This window comes from Ostrea edulis, chromosome 4 (genome assembly GCF_947568905.1).
Source record: "Ostrea edulis chromosome 4, xbOstEdul1.1, whole genome shotgun sequence".
Classification (NCBI taxonomy): Eukaryota; Metazoa; Mollusca; class Bivalvia; order Ostreida; family Ostreidae; genus Ostrea; species Ostrea edulis.
In genome coordinates this window covers 10534945-10556885 of record NC_079167.1, presented here as the reverse complement: position 1 = coordinate 10556885, position 21941 = coordinate 10534945, and the positions used below count along the sequence as shown (strand labels likewise).

At 36.6% G+C, this 21941-nt stretch overlaps 2 protein-coding genes across 7 annotated transcripts; one reads left to right on the top strand and one right to left on the bottom strand.

Annotated features, from left to right (window-relative positions):
* Nucleotides 1-82: 82 nt before the first annotated feature.
* LOC125671651 (dehydrogenase/reductase SDR family member 11-like) lies at nt 83-10500 on the top strand. Of its 4 annotated transcripts, XM_048907492.2 has the most exons (7): nt 222-579; nt 7172-7375; nt 7519-7613; nt 9649-9769; nt 9899-9985; nt 10116-10181; nt 10336-10500. In XM_048907492.2, the coding sequence occupies exons 1-7, from the start codon at nt 448-450 to the stop codon at nt 10375-10377; spliced, it is 747 nt and encodes a 248-aa protein (XP_048763449.2). In that variant the 5' UTR covers nt 222-447; the 3' UTR covers nt 10378-10500. The 4 variants fall into 4 exon arrangements, with proteins under 4 accessions (XP_048763447.2, XP_048763449.2, XP_048763448.2 ...); XM_048907490.2 differs by lacking the exons at nt 9649-9769; nt 9899-9985; nt 10116-10181; nt 10336-10500 and adding an exon at nt 7721-9636 and having other exon boundaries at nt 83-579; XM_048907491.2 differs by lacking the exons at nt 222-579; nt 9649-9769; nt 9899-9985; nt 10116-10181; nt 10336-10500 and adding exons at nt 658-811; nt 7721-9636.
* Nucleotides 10499-21888, bottom strand: LOC125671661 (PR domain zinc finger protein 10-like). 3 transcript variants are annotated; one of them, XM_048907501.2, is made up of 7 exons: nt 21748-21888; nt 19640-19682; nt 19395-19523; nt 18275-19107; nt 17792-17944; nt 15754-15859; nt 10499-14288 (listed from the first exon to the last, which is right to left on the bottom strand). In XM_048907501.2, the coding sequence occupies exons 1-7, from the start codon at nt 21886-21888 to the stop codon at nt 12193-12195; spliced, it is 3501 nt and encodes a 1166-aa protein (XP_048763458.2). In that variant the 3' UTR covers nt 10499-12192. The 3 variants fall into 3 exon arrangements, with proteins under 3 accessions (XP_048763458.2, XP_048763459.2, XP_048763460.2); XM_048907502.2 differs by having other exon boundaries at nt 10499-14249; XM_048907503.2 differs by having other exon boundaries at nt 19640-19677; nt 21748-21831.
* Between the last annotated feature and the right edge of the window lie 53 nt (nt 21889-21941).

Below are 21941 nucleotides of genomic sequence, written 5' to 3'. Positions count from 1 at the left end.
GATGGAGGGGGAGTTTTATATGGACCCGATTGGGGGGGGGGGGGGGGTTCTAACCCAGTGGAAATACGCATGCGTAGGGTTATTGGTGTTGGACATCACCAGCTTATAAACCTGGTTTAAATCACTTTCTTAATTGTGCTCCTGGTGTTTTAGTTAATGTTTTGTATCTTAGCACACTCAGACCCACTTTTTTTCTTCTTTTTCAATAAAACGGTACTCCAAGAAGTGGAGGAATCTCTTATCAACCAACCAACCAACTTGCCCCCCTCCCCTCCTTCATGAAGAAAGAAAAGAAGAGAAATACTTCCCGGATGCAGAGCATTGTACATATTGTAATTGATTTATGACAAAATCTTCACAAAGGGACAACAGACGTTGTCCATCGATCAAGATCGCTGCTGTAAGGTGCCCTGTGTCGCCGTTTACTTGCCTTTTGTGGAAAACACGATGGAGAAATGGGGAGGACGGGTGGCCTTGGTAACAGGAGCCTCCATGGGAGCGGGGAGGGCCATTGCCAAACTTCTGGCGACGAATGGAATGCGCGTGGCGGCCTGCGCTAGGAGTCTAGAGAATCTACAGGTATATTATTCAGTCCTTTCAATGTCATGCACACAATATCAGCTGTTTGGTGGCCGATAGGCCCGAGTTACTCACAGTAGAACGTGACGTCGCATTTTGAGATCTAAAATCCGAGAGAATGTATTGCTTGACCCGTTCGTCTGTCTGTGGCAAAAGATACATCGTTTGAACCACAAGTAAAATTGCTTTGATGCTTAGTGGGTATAATTCTTGTGACAGAGCCTTTGTTACAGTGAGTGACACGTTTGACAACCCTGTGACACATAGCGGTACTTAGTGAATGTCATGTATATACATATACCTTAACAAAAAATTCTATAAACTGTATGGTATTTATTTAGCAAACTGTAGTTAGCTATAGTATCAGACCTTTTATTGTAATATCAGTGGCGGATTTAATTTAAATTTTTCAAATAAAAAATAAATCATGCTCTCTTGTTAAAACAAAAATTAACGATAAAAGAAGCAACCTTTTTTTCACCCTCGGAGAAATAGATGACACGATCTTCTGATTTATTGTTACCTCTATTGAGAGAATTCTTTCAAATTTATGTCATTCTATCAAAAATGACAGAAAATAGTAAAAATGACTTCATGGGAGACACATTCCAAGCCGTATAAAATCCAGGAGCTTTCGCCCCCCCCCCCCCCAAGGCTTCGCCTTGAACCCCATGGGGATCTCAAGGCGACCCCAGACCCCCTGCCTCATAAAATTGCGTCCTTAACTTCAATTCCAGGATCTGCTCTTGAGTATACTTATAATTTTGTTTACTGTAGAAAACCATGATATTATTAATAATTCGATTGAAGAGAGCAATAATTCAATTACTGCGCGCATCAATTAAATTAATGATATCGTTATTTAAATGAAGAGAGCAGTCATTCATTGAATTGATACACACATTTGAATTATGATCTACTTTGTCAACGGCTTTTGAAAAATCCATGATGATAATCTCTGTCTGTCAGCCGTTACTCGTATTGGTGGTGATATCGTCAACAGATTCCTCTACACGTAGATGTGTTTCCGAGATCTGGTGCTACGGAATCATGTTGTAATATATGTTATGGCGATCTGCGTGGTTCATTATGATACTGCGAAGATAACGAACAGTGATCAATCTTAAAACTTCTATAAGGAATATAAACTTAAGATTTGGGCAAACACGGGCCCTTGGACATACCAGAGGTGGGATAAGGTGCCTAAGAGGAGTAAGCATCCCCTGTCGACCGGTCACACCCGCCGTGAGCCCTATATCTTGATCAGGTAAAAGGAGCAATCCGTGGTCAAAATCAGTGTGTATATAGAGCGGCCTAACAATTGGTATGAAGCACGCCAGACAGCATTTAACCCACAGGGACTAAACCCGTTTTGGGCCCGAAATCTGTGATACCATAAATATATTTATGGTATCGCTGAGTTCGGGCCCAAAAACGGGCTTAGCCCCTGTGATTTAACCCAATGACAGGTTGTATTGACAAACTAGATCGATATAACGACCATAGAAATTGTGAAATGCTGACTGGTTACCACATGTTCCATTAACTTACTAATATGGCAAGCGCTTTTACTGTTTATTCGTAAAATAAGTTATCTCTTTAAATAAGAGACACATCTCTTTACACTAGAAGGATATCTCTATTTGTTGTAGAGATATCTCTGTAAGTTAGAGAGATATCTTTTTACGCTAGGGATATATCTCTTTAACCAAAAGAGATATCTCTTCAACTAAAAAAGATACCTCTTTAAACGAACGGGATTTCTCTTTACGCTAGGGAGATATCTCTTTCTTTTTGAGATATATCTCTTAAAGCTAAAGAAATATCTCTCAAAGAGAAAGGAATATTTCTCAAGCGTAAAGAGATATCTCTCTATCAATGTAAAGAGATATCTCTTTAAGTTAGAGAGATATCTCTTTAAATTTTCAAAAAGAGATATCTCTTTAACTTAAAGAGATATCTTTTTACCCCCCCCCCCCCCCGTGATCATAATGACTTCTCCTTGTTGCATCGCCATTAATATGATGTAACCATATTTTTTAACCAATCAAAATACTATGGAGCGCCAAACTAACATAGACTCAAATAATCTTCAATTATTTTAAGATATCATCAATTCAATTATTGCTCTCTTTATTTGAATTAATGCGCGCATTAAATCAATTATTGCTCTCATCAAGTGAATTAATGCGCGCTTCAATTCAATTACTGCTCTCATCGATTGAATTAATGCGCGCATCAATTGAATTAATGAAAGCAATAATTGATTTAATGCGCGCATGAATTCAATTATTGTTCTCTTCAATTCAATTGATGCGCGCATTAATTCAATTAATGAGAGCAATAATAGATTTGATGCGCGCATTAATTCAATTATTGCTCCCCTCAATTCATTTGATGAGAGCATCAATTTAGTAGAAATAATGCTATCAATAATTAATTTAGAGCTCGGTATAAATAATTTGATGATCTCTTTAATTCAATTGAAGATATCTTTAAATCATTTACAATGCTTTTGTATATGGAATTAATGAGCGCATCAACTCTTTTAAAGAGAGCAACAATTCAATTAAAGATATCATTAATTCAATTGTGGATATGTTGAATTGAAGATATCTTTAATTATATAGTTGCTCTCTCTAAAAGAATTATTGCTCTCTTCAAATGAATTAAAGATATCATTAATTCAATTGAAGAGAGCAATAATTGATATAATGCGCGCATTAAATCAATTATTGCTCTCATCAAATGAATTAATGCACGCATCAATTCAATTATTGCTCTCTTCAATTGATTTAATGCGCGCATTATATCAATTATTGCTCTCTTCAATTGAACTGTAGCGCGCATCAATTCAATTGTTGATATCATTAATTCATTTTAAGAGATCATTAATTCAATTAAAGCGAGCATCAATTCAGCTGAAGAATTAATGCTATCATCAATTCAATTAATGCGCGCAATAATTCAGAATTGAAGATATCATTAATTATTTGAAGATATTATCTTTAATTCAATTGTTGAGTGTATCAAATGAATTGATGATATCTTCAAATAATTGAAGATATCTTCAATTATTTGAGTTTATGTTAATTTGGCGCTCCATAAAATACTTTTAGTGTAAAAAAGGTTAAAGAGATAGCTGGGGAAACATAATTTAGTATAACTGTAAATCCAGTTTAGTTCACATATTTTATCAATTTATTGTCTTTGTTTTTTGTTACCTGTATGCACTTCACATGTGGTAAACGCAAATCTTCGCCCGGGATTGCAGCCATCATGGTAAGATTTGCTTTGGCGGATTACGGTTTAGGGAGAATTCCTTATTCAAATTAATAAAAAATATTGGAAAGAGATGTCTCTTTTTCTTTGAGATATATCTCTTTTTCAACGATTAAAGAGATATCTCTTATACTTTGAGAGATATGTCTCTAGGAATTCTTAGAGAAGGAGATATCTCTCAAAGTAATTGCGATATCTCTCAGAGTAAGAGATATCTCTGTAAATGAAAGAGATATATCTCACAGTGAAAGAGATATCTCTCTAATTGAAAGAGATATATCTTAAAGTATAGGAGATGTCTCTCTAAGTGAAAGAGATATCTCTTTTAAGTGTAAGAGATATCTTTAGAAGTAAGCGATATCTCTTGAAGTGGAAGACATATCTCTCTAAGTGAAATAAATACAAAATGTATCTCTTTTTAAAGAGATATTTCTTAAATATCTCAAAGTGAAAGAGATATCTCTCTAATTGAAAGAAATATCTCTTATAGTATAAGAGAATCTCTCTAAGTAAAAGAGATATTTCTCAAAGTGAAAGAGATATCTCTCTAAGTGAAAGAGATATCTCTAAAAGTAAAAGAGATATCTCTTTTTAAAAAAATATCTCTTAAATTTAAGAGATATTTCTCACTGTAAAGATATATCTCTTTAAAATAAGAGATATCTCTTTGATATAAAGATATATCTTATTTTTCGAATAAATAGTAAAAGGGCTTGCCATATACTAAAGTACAGTATAAGGGGACAAAGGTGTTAAGACGTTTCCAACACAAGAGAGGCAACTCGTACGAAAAACCATCTTAACAGCTGACTGGAATAAATTAATTATAATAAAGAAACAATAAGTTACCCAAGTATTTAGTCAAATCACCCTTCAATAGGATAACTTAGTGGATACTCTGGGGAACAGAATTATAAAGGTTTCTGACACAGTTTAGGTTAATTCCCTGCCATATCCTGAGCATGTGTTGAAAAAAGTTCGTCGACGGAATTTATATCATGCATCTGTGATTGCATCTTCGCAAGCCAATCGGACACTTGGCTTGCGAAGATGCTGTGATTGAAGTTTTCTTTGGATATAACCAAACATTTTCAATAATATTTAAGTTTGGAAATTGTACAGGCGATTTCATGCTTTTTATTCGATTTTTGGCGAATATCATGATTTAAACGAGACCGATGTACTGGGTCATTATCGTCTTGGAAAAGGTAACTTCAATGTACATGTCTATGATATAGGGCAATAACTCTTGTCTCGAAGCATTCTCCACATTTGCGGATCTCCAATGTGATGATACTTCTCCAGTTTCTATTGTTGCGTTGAGCTAATTCTGATGCTAGTTCTCTGAGTATACTCAACTTGATGTTATCCGGGCCTGGCTCTTTGTTCAGTCTCTGCAAGAACTGAAATACTTCATTTTCTGTGATGTGGAGGTCGTCGCTAGTGAGATAGGTGTCTACTACACTTAGTCCTACTGTCTACTACACTTAGTCCTACTGTCTACTACACTTAGTCCTACTGTACGAGTCCTTCGAATAAAATGCTGACTGGAACTGCTTGATGAGTACAGTGGCTTGCTTGGCAGTATTTGAGTGAAGGATGTGCTATCCTCTTGTTATCGGTTCGTTTGTTTCACTCCACTCTGTTGTGCATCTTCCTCTGTTGGTGTACCAATGTTCTCTACATGCTGTCAGTATGTTCTCTCTGTACGGCCTGTTTTGTATTTGTAATTTGATATCTTGGCGTCTGCAGATTTCTTTTTACATTTAAGAGTCTATCTCGGCTTCGTATCAGTCGGTGGATCGAAGGAGAAAGCATGGGTCTTCTGCAACACATGGTTTGATATACTGCGTTCAAAATCTGTTTTGAATAGTCCAAACTTCGTCTTGGTTCTCTTCTTTGATCACTGAGGCTGATATTGTGATGGGTCTACTTCATTTGCAACTTAATGATGTTTCAGTTGGTCTTCTCGAACAAGTGCTTGTTTTCCGATGAAAAGCCCGGTGCCCACTATCAGCTGGTTTTATTGTACAACATAATCTTTCGAAGTGCTTGTTTCCAATGCAAAAGCTTGGTTCCCACTTCTAAGAAGACGATATCGTGGTCTGGTATTCCCGGAATAGCCCTTCCACGGGTTGTTTGTGATCAAGAGGTCGAGCGTGTCTTGTCCCATTGTGAGTTCCTCAACTAGAGTTGTGCAGAACCGTGATCCCAGTCTGGTTTATCATGAGCGTAGTTTTGATAGTATAGTGTTAGCTCTTTCTAGACTTAGCCCAATTCGTTGATGCTGGATTAATTCGATGTTTTTGAATTGTAACATTACTGGTATTTAGGTCTTTTGATCCCAATAAGTTAATTTTGCCCACACTACTTCATAGCGCATCTTAAGATAATTTTTGCCCACGCTACTTCATATTCTGACGCAGGCGGACTTTGGTGTTAGTTGTTGCAACTAAGACTCCTTTTCACCATAATTCATATTTAGTTATGTTCGTCTTACAGGCCGTTGGCATTATTTAATTGTCAATGACACTTGTTTTGAAAAAAAATTGTATTACTAATAACCGGAAACTGCGCGCGAGCACACACACACATTCATGATTTAATTTTTTGAAAGTGGGATACGTCTTCCAATCGGAACTTCTCGAATGTCTCGCGCACTCGACATAGATCTCGGATGCAATACGATGGCATCCATGAGTGAATTTGATGCATTGTCAGTTGGCAATGCATCAAATTCACTCATGAATGTCTTCGTAATATATCCGAGATCTATGTCGAGTGCGCGAGACATTCGAGGAGTTCCGATTGATACGTCTTCAGGAGCAGATTACGAATCGGGCGTGGGTATCCGATGATGCTGAAAATAGACAATTAAAGTATCAAATAAAGCATGAAAGTAGTAAAGATGACTATTGTTCTAATAACAGCGTGTCACTTCGCTTGGTCGAGTGTGATTTCAATAAAAATGAATCCGGAAAACCACGCTATGCCATTCATTCAAACTAGGCTGAAGCTAGCAGCCAATAAGAAAATTCATCAAAGTACTTCGAGTACTCAGACGGAATAGTGGCTGCTAGCTTCAGCCAAGTTTCATTCAATGTGATTAGTTACTGAGAAGATAAGTAAAACCTGATTCAGTGAAATCTACGAGAAGCTCAAAAACTTGGTTCAAATAAAAAAATCCATTCAAGGTCTCTTAGTTTGCTGACGTGTTTGTTTCAAGTGCGCATATTCTTTAAATTCTCTATCACGCTTAAAATATATGCAAGTTTATCTTTAATAGGCTTTTCTGATGATTTTATTGTAGACCCTAGCCACTGAGTGCATGGCACTACCTGGCAGCATTATCCCTATTAAATGTGATCTGAGGATCCGTGAGGATATTGAGACGATGTTTTGTGTTATAAAAGAAAAACTGATGGGCGTTGACGTTTGCATCAATAACGCCGGCCTCGCTTTGGATGCACCAATCATTGATGGGGGTTACGACGCCTGGGAGGAAATGTGGCATGTTAGTGTTCGATATTATTTTCGCGGTCAATTAATCTACAATCGACATTACCAGTTCTTTTGCTCATTAATGCATTTGTTTTCTCGCCAAGGTTCTATTGTGTTGAGCTAAACTTACATTTGTTTGTACTTTGCCCGTTTCAGGTAAACGTGAGGGCAGTTTGTATATGTACACATTTGTCTGTAAAATCAATGTTGGATCGCGGAGTTGATGACGGACATATCATTAACATCAACAGGTATGAAGTAGTGCATGTCAGAGAATGGGTTGTTTTTTTTTTTAAAAAAGCCGTTGTATTATGCATGCACTAATCTGAACTAATAGTCCATTTTTTTTCTCCCGTAGCTGCAGCTCTCGAGAGGGGTGGGGTCCCAGAGAGCTACATCCAACATGCCTAAGGCTTATGCAATATGTGTCCACACCCATACTACCTTTTCGATACAGTACATATACAACACAATATCAAAATAACTGTTATGTTGATTATACAGTCCGACACTTTTTTTTGCATCGGAGACGTTACGTGATCAGTTCCTTCTTTTACACGTTATCAGTTTACGACTCATATTTTTCTGTGTTAAAATATCTAAGTTACCTCTTCAGTTCTATTCCAATAATCCTTCAATGTTTGGGGGCTTGTGTAGATCATTTGTTAGCGCGGGTGTCTTCAAATCACTTGGTCATGGCACGGAAAATTTTCGATTTCTGTGATGAAGCTGTTGTCTTTTTCGGTATTTGTACTCCTTCACTATATAGACTGTGCGGAAACGGTAGAATATCAATTATACAGTCCATTGGTGGATCTGGAAGGGGAGGGGGTTGCAACCAATCACCCTTTCGGTTGATCATTATTAACAAGAAATTGTAATTTGTGGTCCACAAATCTCCCTTTTAAGGGCGGAAAAGGTACAAACTTAGTGGCAACACCCCCTCCCTCGAATATTTTGTAGACTCGGACCATCAGTCTGATTAGAATCGCCCCCTTTTGATAGAGAAACTATCTGAAAGTATTATAATGTCTGTAATTTGACACAACTGCACTGGGATGCCAGTATGGCGCGTCAAATGAACATAATGCAAATAATTGAAGATATTAATCATTTGAAGATATCATTAATTGAATTATTGCGCGCAACAATTCAATAGATGCGGGTATAGAATCAATTATTGCTCTCATCAATTGCATTGATGCGCACATCAATTAAATTATTGTGCGCAATAATTGATTTGATGCGCGCATCAATTGAAATATTGCGCACAATAAGTGTTTTGATGCGCGAATCATTCAGTTATTGTTCTCATTAAATGAATTGATGCGCGCATCAATGTGGTGGATTTTTTCCTCGCAAAATTTAATTTGGTGCTCAGTTTTAAAGATTTGATGATCTCCTTCATTCAATTAGAAAAATATCTTTATTATTTACAACGAATTTGCATGAAGAGTTAAAGCGCGCATCAATTCTTTTAAAAGGATCAACAATTCAATCAAAGGAGAACATTAATTCAACTGTGGAAATGAAGATAATTCTAATTAAAGAATTGCTCTCTCTCTAAGAATTATTGCGCGCATCAATGGAATTAATGATATCTTTAATTTAATTGAAGAGGGTAATGATTCAATCATGTCGCGCATTAATTGAATCATTGTTCTCTTCAATTGAATTATAACGCACATCAATTCAGTTGTTGATATCATCAATTCATTTGAAGGAAGCAACAATTCAATGATGTCGCGCATCAATTTAGCAGAATATTTAATGATATCAACAATTCAATTAATGCGCGCAATAATTTAAATTGCAACGTCCTTCTCGAGAATTTTCACTCATATGGAGACCTCACCATTGCCGGTGAAGAGCTGCAAAATCTAAACGTACGTTCGGCGCTTACGGCCTTTGAGCAGGTAGAGATATTTGTCGTGCCCCATCTGCTGTGACACGGGACTTCGATTTTAGCGATCTCATCCGAAGGACCGCCCCATTTAGTCGCCTTCTACAACAACCAAAGGGTACTGAGGACTTATTCTAACCCGGATCCCCACGGGAAATTTAGATTTGAATATAACAATAATGAATTGAATTGTTGCGCGCATTAAACGAAATGATATCCTCAAATGATAAAAGATATCTTCAATTATTCGAGTGTATGTTAATTTGGTGCTCCATATGCCAGTGCAACATACTCGACATCATTGTGCACTGTCCATAGCGTCAGAAACGTAATTTCATAGATACATGTACATAAAAGACATGGTCTGGCATTATTTTTATCAGCTTGTCTGGACACAGAGTTGGCAAGGCCCATTTTTATTCGGCGACGAAATACGCCGTGACAGCACTGACCGAGGGAATCCGATGGGAGTTGAGGGGGATCAACTCGCACATCAAGATCACAGTAATTTTGTAATTTAAACGTGTTATAAGTCACTTGTGTCAATTCAACAAATTAGAGTCTTCTTTTATATGCCAAATCACTGGCAATTTCAATGGAGTGTTGTGACAAAAAGATATGGTACTTTTTCAGAGCATTAGTCCAGGTTTAGTGCAAACTAATTTTGCCTACAACTTAATGGGGAAAGAAGATGGTGATGAGTGTTACAGTACTAGACAAGTAAGTACATCTGTTGTGTACATCACAAAGTACAGAATCCAGACCACCTGTAGAAGTTATATAGGTATGACGTTCCATATACCAGCACCCATGTAATGAAAATTCCGACAATCTCTCTTATTCTTTTTAGGCTTTACAGCCAGAGGACATGGCAAAATCTGTGGAGTATGTTCTGGCCACACCCCCTCATGTTCAGGTACACCATAGTAGTAATAGGCCTGTCAAGTTACAGATACTCGCTTCATTGGTGTTCTTTAAAATTCTAACACTCAAGCACGTACATTCTCATTTTTAAAATACAACAGCTCAATTTCATATGATAAACTGTCCTTTTCTTTGTACCGTTGTAGGTCAGCGAGATGATGATTAGACCAACTGAACAAGTGGTCTGACTGCATAAAGGGTGACAACTGTGTAAATCAAACGACCACTGAGCAAGGGCGGCTGTGTAAAGGATGATAACTGTATCACTGTCAAATAATCACTATCATAAATATAAAACATATAATTATATTCAATTACAATTCATTTTATTCATGAGCATTCAAATCATAAATGCACCTTTACTTCATACAATTGTTTCTCTATTTCATTATAACACATCATAATACAATTTCACTAACAAAGAAAAGATGGCACATAACCAATATGATACCTCAGATCCATGATTCAATGACTGACAGAACTTTTACAAAAATGTGGAGATAAAAAAAAAAAAAAATAATGAAAAGCCAAGAACAGAGTTCAAAGAACTATGTGATATTAACTATTTTCTGCCTCCTTAAATTACATGTTGAGTCTCTATTGTAAACCAACTTTTATTTGCGGCTTCTTTATTTCGCAATTCACCTGCAGTAAACTGCTTCATGGCGAGTAATGTTCACGATCGAGCCTATGACAGACATTCAAGGACTTGTTTGCGATGAGGTTTTCGCGAATAAAAGTTGGTTTACAGTAATTGTCATGCATAATTTTTTTCAAAACAGTGCAAGTTGATTAAGTCACAAAAATGACATAATTTGATACCATTCTGATTCTCAAACATTTGTATTGCATGCCATTTTTTTGGTATGAAACTGGCATATTTGTGACCCGACACCATTCATTAACCTAAGTGTAAAGACAATCAATTACTTCTAAAGGAAAATATTTTGGACTAATGCCTGTATTATACAGAAATAGTTCATTCTCTGATGTCATAGAAACAATGTTATAATTGCCTATATATTTTCAACAAGCAATGATTCACATTATATTGCACCAAATTTATCAAATATTTGAATTACTTGAATTTCCTTGTTCTAAAAGGGCAGCTATTTGTACTGTAACAATTATACCAGGTTGTCCTTTGTTTCATCTTTTGAGATTGATCTACAACATTGCCACGTGAACCTAAATTCTTTGATTACTAAAGTTTAATCATCATTCCCATGCAAGAATATATTTCCAAATTTTACTCATGTAGCATTTCAAAAACATGATTTAACAAAATGAATAATTACCATGATTGTTTATGACTAGTCTCTATGGAAAATAATGTTAGCAAAGAAAACATGTTTTTACAAATGTCACAATAAATACTGTACATATATTAAATTTATATATACAAAGTCCTCATCACCATAAAAGAAATTAATCATGCCAACAAATGGATTAACACTTTAAATTTCAAGTGGCTGTAAAGAGTCCAAAGTATTAAAAATGTCAGCAGGCCATGTGAAGTATAATCAGTGCTTGTAAAATCTCCAAAGTTTTCTAAAAAATGTTTTAAAAATTTATCACAATTCTGCATCTTGGGTTGCAATTCTTGATCAGTAGATCATTCACCAACTTGTAGCAGATTATCAAAAACATCCTTTAGTATTAAACTCTGTGTATCATAAGTCAACATTGTGCACAGGTTTAACTGATTTATTTTGTCTCGGTTCAAAGAACAAATGATAAAGTCTCAGACTTGTCAAGAAACCTTGGTTTATAAAATAGAAAACAATCCTGAGGCACAATTTACTTCGCAAAAATTAAATGACATCTTTCAACACTATTAAAATGAGTTTTTGCAGGAGTAAAAACATCAAAAATGATCTCTAACAATCTAAACAATCACTAGGAAATCCATTGGAAGATTTGTGTCCAACTAAGGGAGTTGTGGTCCTTAGGCAGGAAAAATGGAAGAAATTAAAGACTAAGGATAATGGTTGCATAGCGTATCATGACCCCTGCTGTTGGTAGGCACTGTGTTGGGTGACAGCCATTCTCTTGGTTTGCATTTCCACGGGAATGATTTGTTGGGTTGGGGCAGCAGTGGTAGCCACAGAGTACGCTAATGTACTAGTCTGGATAGGGACCATGGTAGGAAGGTGTTGGCTGTCCTGCTGCATCTGCATTTGAGAGATAACAGCTCCCTGTGCATTTGTAGGTAGGTTCTCCAGAAACCTCAAGGTCTCCATGTAACCTAACAATGTTGAAAATGTTTGAGCAGGGGCATTGCCTTGCCTGTTTACTTCAGTTGCTTGTAGAACAGTCGGACGTGATGCCAAATCATTTCGTGTTCCCGAAGTTTGCACATACTCTGTTTGCAGAACTCCATTTGTCCTGCTAAGATCAATATTTTCAGTCTTTGCTATTTGTATATGTTGTTGTTGCTGCTGTTGCTGAGGTTGCTGCTGCTGTTGAGGTTGCTGAGCTGCTAGTGGTATGTAAGTTTGTATGTTTGGCTGGTGCTCAATGGTTCTGTATTCTGTGGGAGTGGAGGACACAATGTTTTGTTGAGGTTGATGTCGAATAATAGCTTCCACATAGCGATTCTCTGCAACTGGCATCTGGTTTTGAATAGCAACATGCTGCACATTCTGTATTGCTGCAACCTGCAGAGGTTGCTGCTGTTGCTGTTGTTGTGGTTGCTGCTGGGTCTGTTGTTGTGTTTGTAATGTTCCCATATTGGACATTGCAATAACGGTCTGGTTTCCAGCATTTTCAAACATGTGAAGTGGGACTGGTATTTCTGATGCAAAAGCTTGTATTTGTTGGTAATTGACAGGCTGAGAAGTGACTAGGAGATTCTGATCATCACGAGGTATCTGAAGACCAACCATAGAGACATTAGTAGTGGTGTACGGCTGTTTTTCCTTCCTCTCTGCCCTCGGTGCTCTAGGTCGACTGTTGTTGTTGTCACCAGTATGGGAAGATCGTAAATGTCTGGTTAAATGATCTTTTCTTCCAAACCTCTGTGGACAATACTGGCACAAAAAGTCTTTTTTCTTTGTGTGTGTGATCATGTGACGTCTCACATCTTTTCTTGTGTAAAATGTTTTTCCACAGTCATCACAAGCATGGGTTTTCTCAGTACAGTTTTTCACAGATCTTGCTCCACTATGAACTTTTAAATGATACAACAAATCGTCCTTCGAGTCATACTGCTTATGACAAATGCCACACTCTGTGGTTCGCCCAGCATCCGCATCATGAAATGCTTTATGTGTGCGATAAGAAAAATTGTAGCAGTATTCTTTTCCACATTCCTCACATACCCAACGCTTCTTGTTTGGATCATGAGTTACCATGTGGTTTTTCAAATGGTCTTTTCTGTTGAATGACTTGTCACAGTACAAACATTTATGGGATCTTGGACATGTGTGAATGAGTCTATGTCTCTCCAACTTAAACTTGGACATAAATCCTTTTTGGCACTCTGGCACTTCACATATGTAAGGCTTCACTCCAGTATGATCAGAAACATGTATCACAAATAAGGCTTCTTTAGTGAATGTTTCTTCACAGTGTGGGCAGGCCATTGGTTCCCTTTTGGGGGTACGAGTAATTTTAGGTGCACCAGGGGCCCTCTTTTTCCTTCCCCTTCTTCTAGGCATGACAGGGGCATCTTCCTCATCATCTTCCCCGAGAACTTCATCTAATAATTCTAGAGCAGACACTTCATGGTCGTCTTTGTCCATTGGATCTTCATCTACTAAGTCAGGTGGATGGTCCATCACTTCCTCCAAGTTGTCCTCCTCCACTGGTGAAGCTAATGAGGTAGTCTTCACTTCCTTTGGCATTTTGGGGATGGTTAGTATTCCCTTTAACTTTGGAGGTCTACCTCGTTTTCGTGGTGGAAGCCTACTTTTTTCCAGCCTGGCTCTCCACGTTTTTGATGGTTTTACATATTTTCTGGGTCTTCCCTTTCTTGGTCTGCCTCTGAGCTGCCGTTTATCAGCTGGTGGTTCACCTGCACACACATGAGCCTCAAGGTTGTTAAAGGTGCTGAATCCTTCAAGACACACAGAGCATGCCCACTTAGATGGATAACCTAAAGCAATATTTATAACTTTCAGAAAATAACAGATAAATACCACAAACACACAACCACTGTGTACCCCCTTCCCTTCTGTATTCTGAACAACAAAAAATGGGAACACTTCTACCGGTCCCCAAAATATGGCACTAAAATTAGTGCTACCGAAGGTGGTTTAATATATATATGTGATCACATGAGTGATCGGTAAAATCCTTAAAATGACAAATGGTCACAAATACAAGTCCAAATTTGAATTCCTTGTGTAAAATGAAGTTTAAAATGAAAACAGTTTTTTAAAATTTGAAATAAAAAAAGAATGCGAAAAGACGTACAGTTTAAATGTTCCAAAATAGATAGAATCTGTTGTTTAGGAAATTGTCATGTGTATGTTATTTTATGTAATTCTCCTGAATATTCACCTCACTGATAACAAAACTCATCTTGGATTGAGAAAGGATATTGATTCTTCTGATTATCCGAAAAACATTTTAGCAAGTGTGGCATTGGAAAAAAAAAACCCTTTAAGGTAGATCATTACACTAAATTTTTATTTAATGGCTTGTTAAAACAGCTCTTATGAAGTATGATTTCACCATTTTGAGTAATGAACTACCTCAAAACATGTTGTTATTGACATTTTATCTATATAGTTAACTCACATGATCAGCTTGACTAGCCCCCCCCCCCCCCCCCAAGTTTTCTAATAAATTTTATTACATGATATATCGACGACTTTCATGTCTCAGCATTCGAGATGAAAATGCAAATGGCAGTGTGTTTACAGTCCGCTTAGCAACGGCAAGGGGAGTAACTGCTCATGCACATGACCTATGACTAACCTCACAGTGAGTCTTTGATGACTGGTCACAGGTGGATACCTTTCTATAAAAACAGAGATTTACAACAACCAGCCCTGAACAGCTGATCAAATCTGACAGACCAATAAAAAATTACCACTAAAATATAATGGAGAAATGCATTTTGCGAAATAAAATGAATGTCCAGATCCAGAACAAAACGTTTTACAAAATCCATTCCCAAAAAACATTGTATGGAATCTGAAGTGTCTAGATCTATCTGAAGGTCCATTGTTATTTTGTTATAGGGGCATGAAAACATAGAAAGCATAGAGTAATTTCTACATAACTAGCAAAGTTATACCATGCTTTTATTTTTTTTATATCCCCATATCATACAAACAAACTAGACACCGTTTTGTATTGAAAAAAAAAATGACCATCAGTATATAACAATACATAGCATGAGGGGTGTAATGTCTAAGCCCTAGAAATGATCAATCTTAACATTAAATTTGTGAGAAATAAATCAAAGAGGTAGTGGGTGAGAGCACAAGGTACAGGGTCGGGTGCCTGTGGTAAGAATACTGTAAACAAATTTAATAAATACAACCATGTCTCATTATCATTTTTAATGCTACTCCAGACAGTATATCAGCAGAGAAGAAAAGATAACAAACCTGCAGTGTTTGTTGGTCCTTCTACTTCAGTAAGCAGTTCTTTCTGCATTAACACGGCATAGTCTGGTTCATACCATACCCTGATTTCTGTGTTTGAGGGAATAGGCTACAACAAAATTAACTCATATCTAACAATGCTCTCAAAAATACAAGAGGTTAATAGGCCTAAACAGGCATCTGAGTATCATACAAATAACATGAGGCCCATGGGCCATGTCACTCACCTGAACACCAAGAAGTGTGAAGTGAGCAAATATCAGTCTATACTTCATGTAGTTAGCTGCTTGCATTTCATTTCAACAATATATATTACCTTGAATATATTGACACGATTTTAAATAAAAATGCATCATTATTGAACCCATGGTGGCTCTGCCCTTGCCCCTGGGTTTATTGCATGAACAAATCTGAAACTACACTGCATGAACAAATCTGAAACTTCGCTGCGGTAAGATGACACCTGACAATCTGTGTTGCTGTGGTTCTTTTAAAAAAAAAGTATTTTAAAGATTGTTTCTATACATAATCAGTATTAAACTTTGAACCCCCTATTGTGGCTTCAATCAATCTAATTGAAATCAGATACTAGAATACGTTCACATTCGCTACAATAGGATCTGACATAACCCCATAGAAGGTCATGTCCGCATAACCTTTGGCTAGGAATATTCATGAGAACTATCAGCCAGTCAAATTGCGCCATACAGACAATGATGGCTATTTCGGCGGTTCCCGGCAATTCGTAAACAAGTTGCCGTAATCTCTCTCCCACAAAGTTTATTCTACACTGTAAAATTGCATATTCTCACATAATGAATTTTAAACTTTTGCAATAATGCCCAATCTATTCCGTCCATACAAACAACAAAACGTACGATATGAAATACACCCAAATTAAATTAATTGTGAATTACCATTTATGTATGAATAGGGATGGGTACGATATGAATAGTTTTCAAGATGGTTTACTTAATTAATGCGAGGATATAATGCCAGTCAACATAAACGGTGCATTGTGATGTCGCATCTAGCTGTGATGTGTTTTCTTTCGAACCAAACAATCGCAGCCATTGTCCTTGAAATGCGAACACAGACGATTTCATAGGCGATGCGCTGATTGGCCAACATACAGTTCACATGACCCCTAGTCGAGTTATGTCAGATCTTCTAATGCAGAGTATATGGCGCAGATCTAAGAAGTCTGATTTTTAATTAGATTGGGCCTCAATCTGTCCCCAAGGATAGTGACATAATAAAATCTGAAACTACTCTACAGGAGAATGTTTTGCAAATAAACAATAAGTCTTGAAATGAAGAATTTCAAAGATTTTTCTTAAATAAACCAAAGTTAAAGTTTGAACCTCTATTTTGGCCTCATCAATTCATAAAATTGTACCCATGTGGTTCTTGAAAAAAAAAAAAATTAGAAAAGATATTTCCAATGTATAAACATTGTTAAACTTTGAACCCCTATTGTGACCCTGTCCAGGCCACAGGAGTCGTGGTATCAACAAACTTGATAAAACACTACACGAAGATGCTTGCTTATCGATTCTTGTAGCTCTTGAGAAGTTTCCCTAATCTAAAACTGTACTACATGAAGATGTTTCATATCATATTTGAAAATCTATACCTTTGCTTTCCTATATATGTAATCAATGTTTATCTTTGAACCCCTATTGTGGCCCTAGAGTCCAAATCTGAAACTACACTAAAAAGCCTAGAAGCCCCCCCCCCCCCCCCCCCCGGCAGCACAAATTCACAATTTCAGTTCAGTTCTTCTACCATAAAAGATGCTACATACCAATTTTGGTCAAATATTAGCCTTAAAGTCTAAGAAAATCTTTTAAAATGTTCAAAAGTTTACGATGGAAAATTCCTGTGGACACGGATGCTGCAATAGGTCACCAAATTGAGGTGCTCTAATAGATATCTGAAACTGTTTAGTGTGGGGAATTTTTTTAAACTTTAAAAAAAAAAATATTAGTGTATTCTTTAGCATGTAAAACTTAAGAGACAGAATAATGTAGATGTATACCTTGGTAGAAACAAAAAAGATTTTGTTCTGGTGTTGGCAGACAACCACATTTTGCTCTGCTGCAGTTCTTGCAGGCCTCACAAACATCATCCAATTACACTTGTCTTCATCTGTCACATCCAGTTCTTCCTCATAACCATCATCATGGAAGATCTGAGAAACATAATAAAAAGTTGAAGTCAGATAAAGTAACAAATTCCTCTGATAATACTTTGACAATGATAAATATATACCATATAGTGAGTTTTTTTTCCGCGGGTTTAAAATTTGGCGATTTGCTGGCTCAAAGGTATGCTAATAATTTTAGCAGAATAAATTTTGGAGAACAAGGAAGAGTTATCTCTCTTGCAAATACTGCTGTTGCAATTTGGTGAGTGAAATTTTGGTGGAAAGCTATGTAACCCACTATATGGTATCTTTTGACTACAAAATATAAGCACACCTTAATAAGAAACAGGTGATGACCATGAAGTATAAGCATACCTTAATAACAAAAGGCTGATCAGCAGGGTTGGATGCCAATGGCTCTTCCACCTTCGGCTGAATTGGAGCAGAGGAGACTTCATGCATCATATCATTAACAACCCCTTGTAATGCATTTTTAACCACACCCACCACCTGGGATTCAGAAGTCTGTGTTAGCAGCTGTGGTTCAGTTGTAACACTGTTAAGTATGTCCTGTTGATTTGTGATCATAGCCCCACTATTGGTCACTGAGGGAAAATTTGATGTGTCCATATGGGCCAGTAGACTCTGGGCCTGAGTGGGGGTCAGTGTTAGACCCTCAGTCACACTGGGATTCATGGTGGATTCAATAGGGACTGCCAGACTAAGGTCATCTCCTATCTGATTAGTTCCAAACTGTCCTGCAGCTGACATCGTCTCACTGGCTAAAGATGTAGCAAGATGGATTGTCTCTGACAGTGTGTTGGCTATTGTCGTATTCACATCTCCGTACGGACCCGTCGCATGTGGATCATCTGCCAGTTTGACGATGCCCAGGGCCTGCTGGACAATATCCTGGTGCTCTACATTGTTGCGGTCCATAGCCACCTCCTGTATACTGCGGTTGACACTCTGCAGCATCTGATCGCTGGACGACAGTGAAGACTTATCTTCATGCTGTGGTATTGACATTTGACTGTGCAAAGAAGTAGCTGGTATGTCATTACTGAGTGCATTAGTTTGTAGACTGTCTGAATGAACATTTCCATTCTGTGGAGGAAGTTGAGATCTAACACGGTGTTTCACTGGTGCAAGGATAGGACCAAATCTTGTTCTGACCTGAACTATCTTCTTAGCAAACACACCAAGAGCTGAAAAAAGGGTAAAAAAATCATGTCTATATATATATATATATATATATATATTAATTTTGATTAAACATTGGTCTCTATATTACACAACACTTGTTTAAACAACTTTGTTATGAGTATTACTTCAAACAACAAGAGCCTCTAATAACACCTTTGATATAAATCAGAATGGAAAAAATCATCATTTATCAGTATTCATAACTATTCATTCATAATTACAAGAGTATAAATTGGACACTTCATCTTATTTCAATTCTCCTAATACAAATCCCTGTGTTACTACTCACTGGTCCGACCCTCATGGTCCTTGACTGCCTTTATACTGAGGCCTGGTGGGCAGGTTAGCCGAGCTCTTGATGGTATATCATTATCGTACACCTGATGGAAACCCCCTTTTGTCATTAAGTCTTGGTGCCCTATAAAATCCATGTATTTGTAAAAATTTCTGTTATGTATAAACAATTTAGATATCAACAGAAAGTAAAAAGAATCCACATTGTACAAAAAAGATAAAAACCACAACTTTACTTACATTGATCTTCATGTCTATTCGTCATATTTTGCCCTCTTCTGTTCTGGAGCAAAGATAATAAATTAGTACATTATTCTATTTACAAAATATCATTTATAATTGTGTTTAATGAGTATATATAGATTACAAAATGAAGAGTTCTGGTTTCTTGTGGGTATTAATTTGTTGTGGTAATTTTGTATGCACATGCCAAAGAATTTAACTCCCCAACTAAAAGAAGAGATTATGAACTACCATAAAAATGACAACACTTCACATACATGCTATTTTTCTATCTCAAACAATGAAAGTCTTACCCCATGAAAACTAGATACTGTTAACAGTAAATTTTTCATATAAGCACATCTAACGAAATTTGTGCACTACATGTTATGGCAACTCACATTAAATGGGGTGTGTGTGTGTGTGTGTGATATTAAACAATGAAAATACAGAGGGTTGCAGAGATGATATAGATAAAATCAGAATATGCTTCATGTGCTTTTCTGAGTTTGAGTGATTTGCCCTTGAATAATATCATATAATCACTTTTATTAGCAATTAAAATCACTGTCCTCAAGTTATTTTCTTCTCAGATGGTTTATTCTATGTAAAAATCATTAGTAAATATAGTTTTCTCTGAAGGTCACATAATTTTAATGTAACATTTGGCACTTAAATTTTAGACAAACTAGTTGAGTATATATTGTTAAGAATTTTAAACATTTATAAGTAACATAGATTGTCCAAATATTAGTGATGGACAATCGGACCAAAAACCATAATAGATTATCAGTAATAATCGGAATTGTTATTTAAGTGGTTTTTTTCTCAAAATAGATAACAGAATCATTAAACATATGGAAACAACATTTGAATTCTTCTTCATTGTTCATAGGTAAATAAATCAGAATTTCAATATATCAAGTAATGGAATTTATTTAAAATAACGATGTCTCAAATATCAGATAAAGACTCCTTTATTTGACTGTTGAATGTCACTTTTGTTACTCTCCTTCACTTCTCCAACCATTTTGTTTGCCTTTTTTTTTTATCAGGTTTGACATACAGAAAATAAAATCTGAACAAAATTGAAGTGATATCTGGATTTTTTGGGGGGCAACAATGTCAGTAACTTTTTTGTAATCGATTAGTAGCATAATAAATCTCTGAACAACCGACATTTGAAGCGAGTGGGTAGTTTTTTTAATCTGGGTCAGAATTAGACCCCTTTCTATATTTATGGTATCACAGAGTTTGTGCCCAAAACGTGCTTCGTCCCCTGTGATGTGTTTAGACTGTTTTCATGCAATATTTGATAGTGATGAAATGATTGTTGCCGATGATCAATTGTCGGTCGTTCAGAGATTTATTATGCTACTAATCGATTACAAAATAAAAGTTGCTGACATTGTTGCCCCCCGCCCCCCCAAAAAAAATCCAGGCAAGACACGTCACAAGAGCATGGCTATTCAAATGTTTTGTGAAATTACTTGTATCGATTGATTTGTTTGTATATCTGCAAAGCTCAGTGGATAAAGTTTCAGGTTCCTGACCCGCAGATCCCAATTTTAAATCCACCAGTGACTAACTGTTTTTGTGTTATTTATTGAAATATATATTTTAGAAAATCATGGTTATCCACTCGCCTTTTAGAAATATATATGTACTTATTACACATCATTACATCTTTCATGATTAAATCATTTCGTGCTGATTTGATAAACTTTTTCAAGGAGTAGCCAGCCACCTCAAGATTGCAAGCAAATATCAAATTTTTCACTATATTTATAACATGCATTACATTTTCACTATATAGATGTACATGTACAAGCCATAATAAGGTTAGAAAGTCAAGATTCTTTGGTATCATTTTACTCTGAAAAGTTGTACTGTCATCAGTTCGTGACTTCCACTGAATCTACAACTGTTTAAAATGACAACATGTGCCCCCTTCGAGAACTAGTAAGTAACTTTTCACCGTATGGCCTACACTGAGGTACCAGGGAGGGGTCAGGCTACCAATGGGAAAACCCGAAGATCGACCTAATTACGGAGCAGACTTCAACATTTTTACATCACAGAAATATTGTATATCATTCTTTCATATGTATTTGTTGCATCCTTACCAGACAGAAACCTATTTTTGTTCTTTTATTGGCCTGTTTGGACAAAGACGGATTGTAGTCCCATCGGTCGCCATTGGCGCATTGAATTCTGGGAATTGCCTTCGAATCCTTGACGTCACGATTCAATATGTCTGCGCCCATGGCCAGTTATGAAGGGTAAACAAAAACCTTGAATGGTTTGAATTATGCAACTG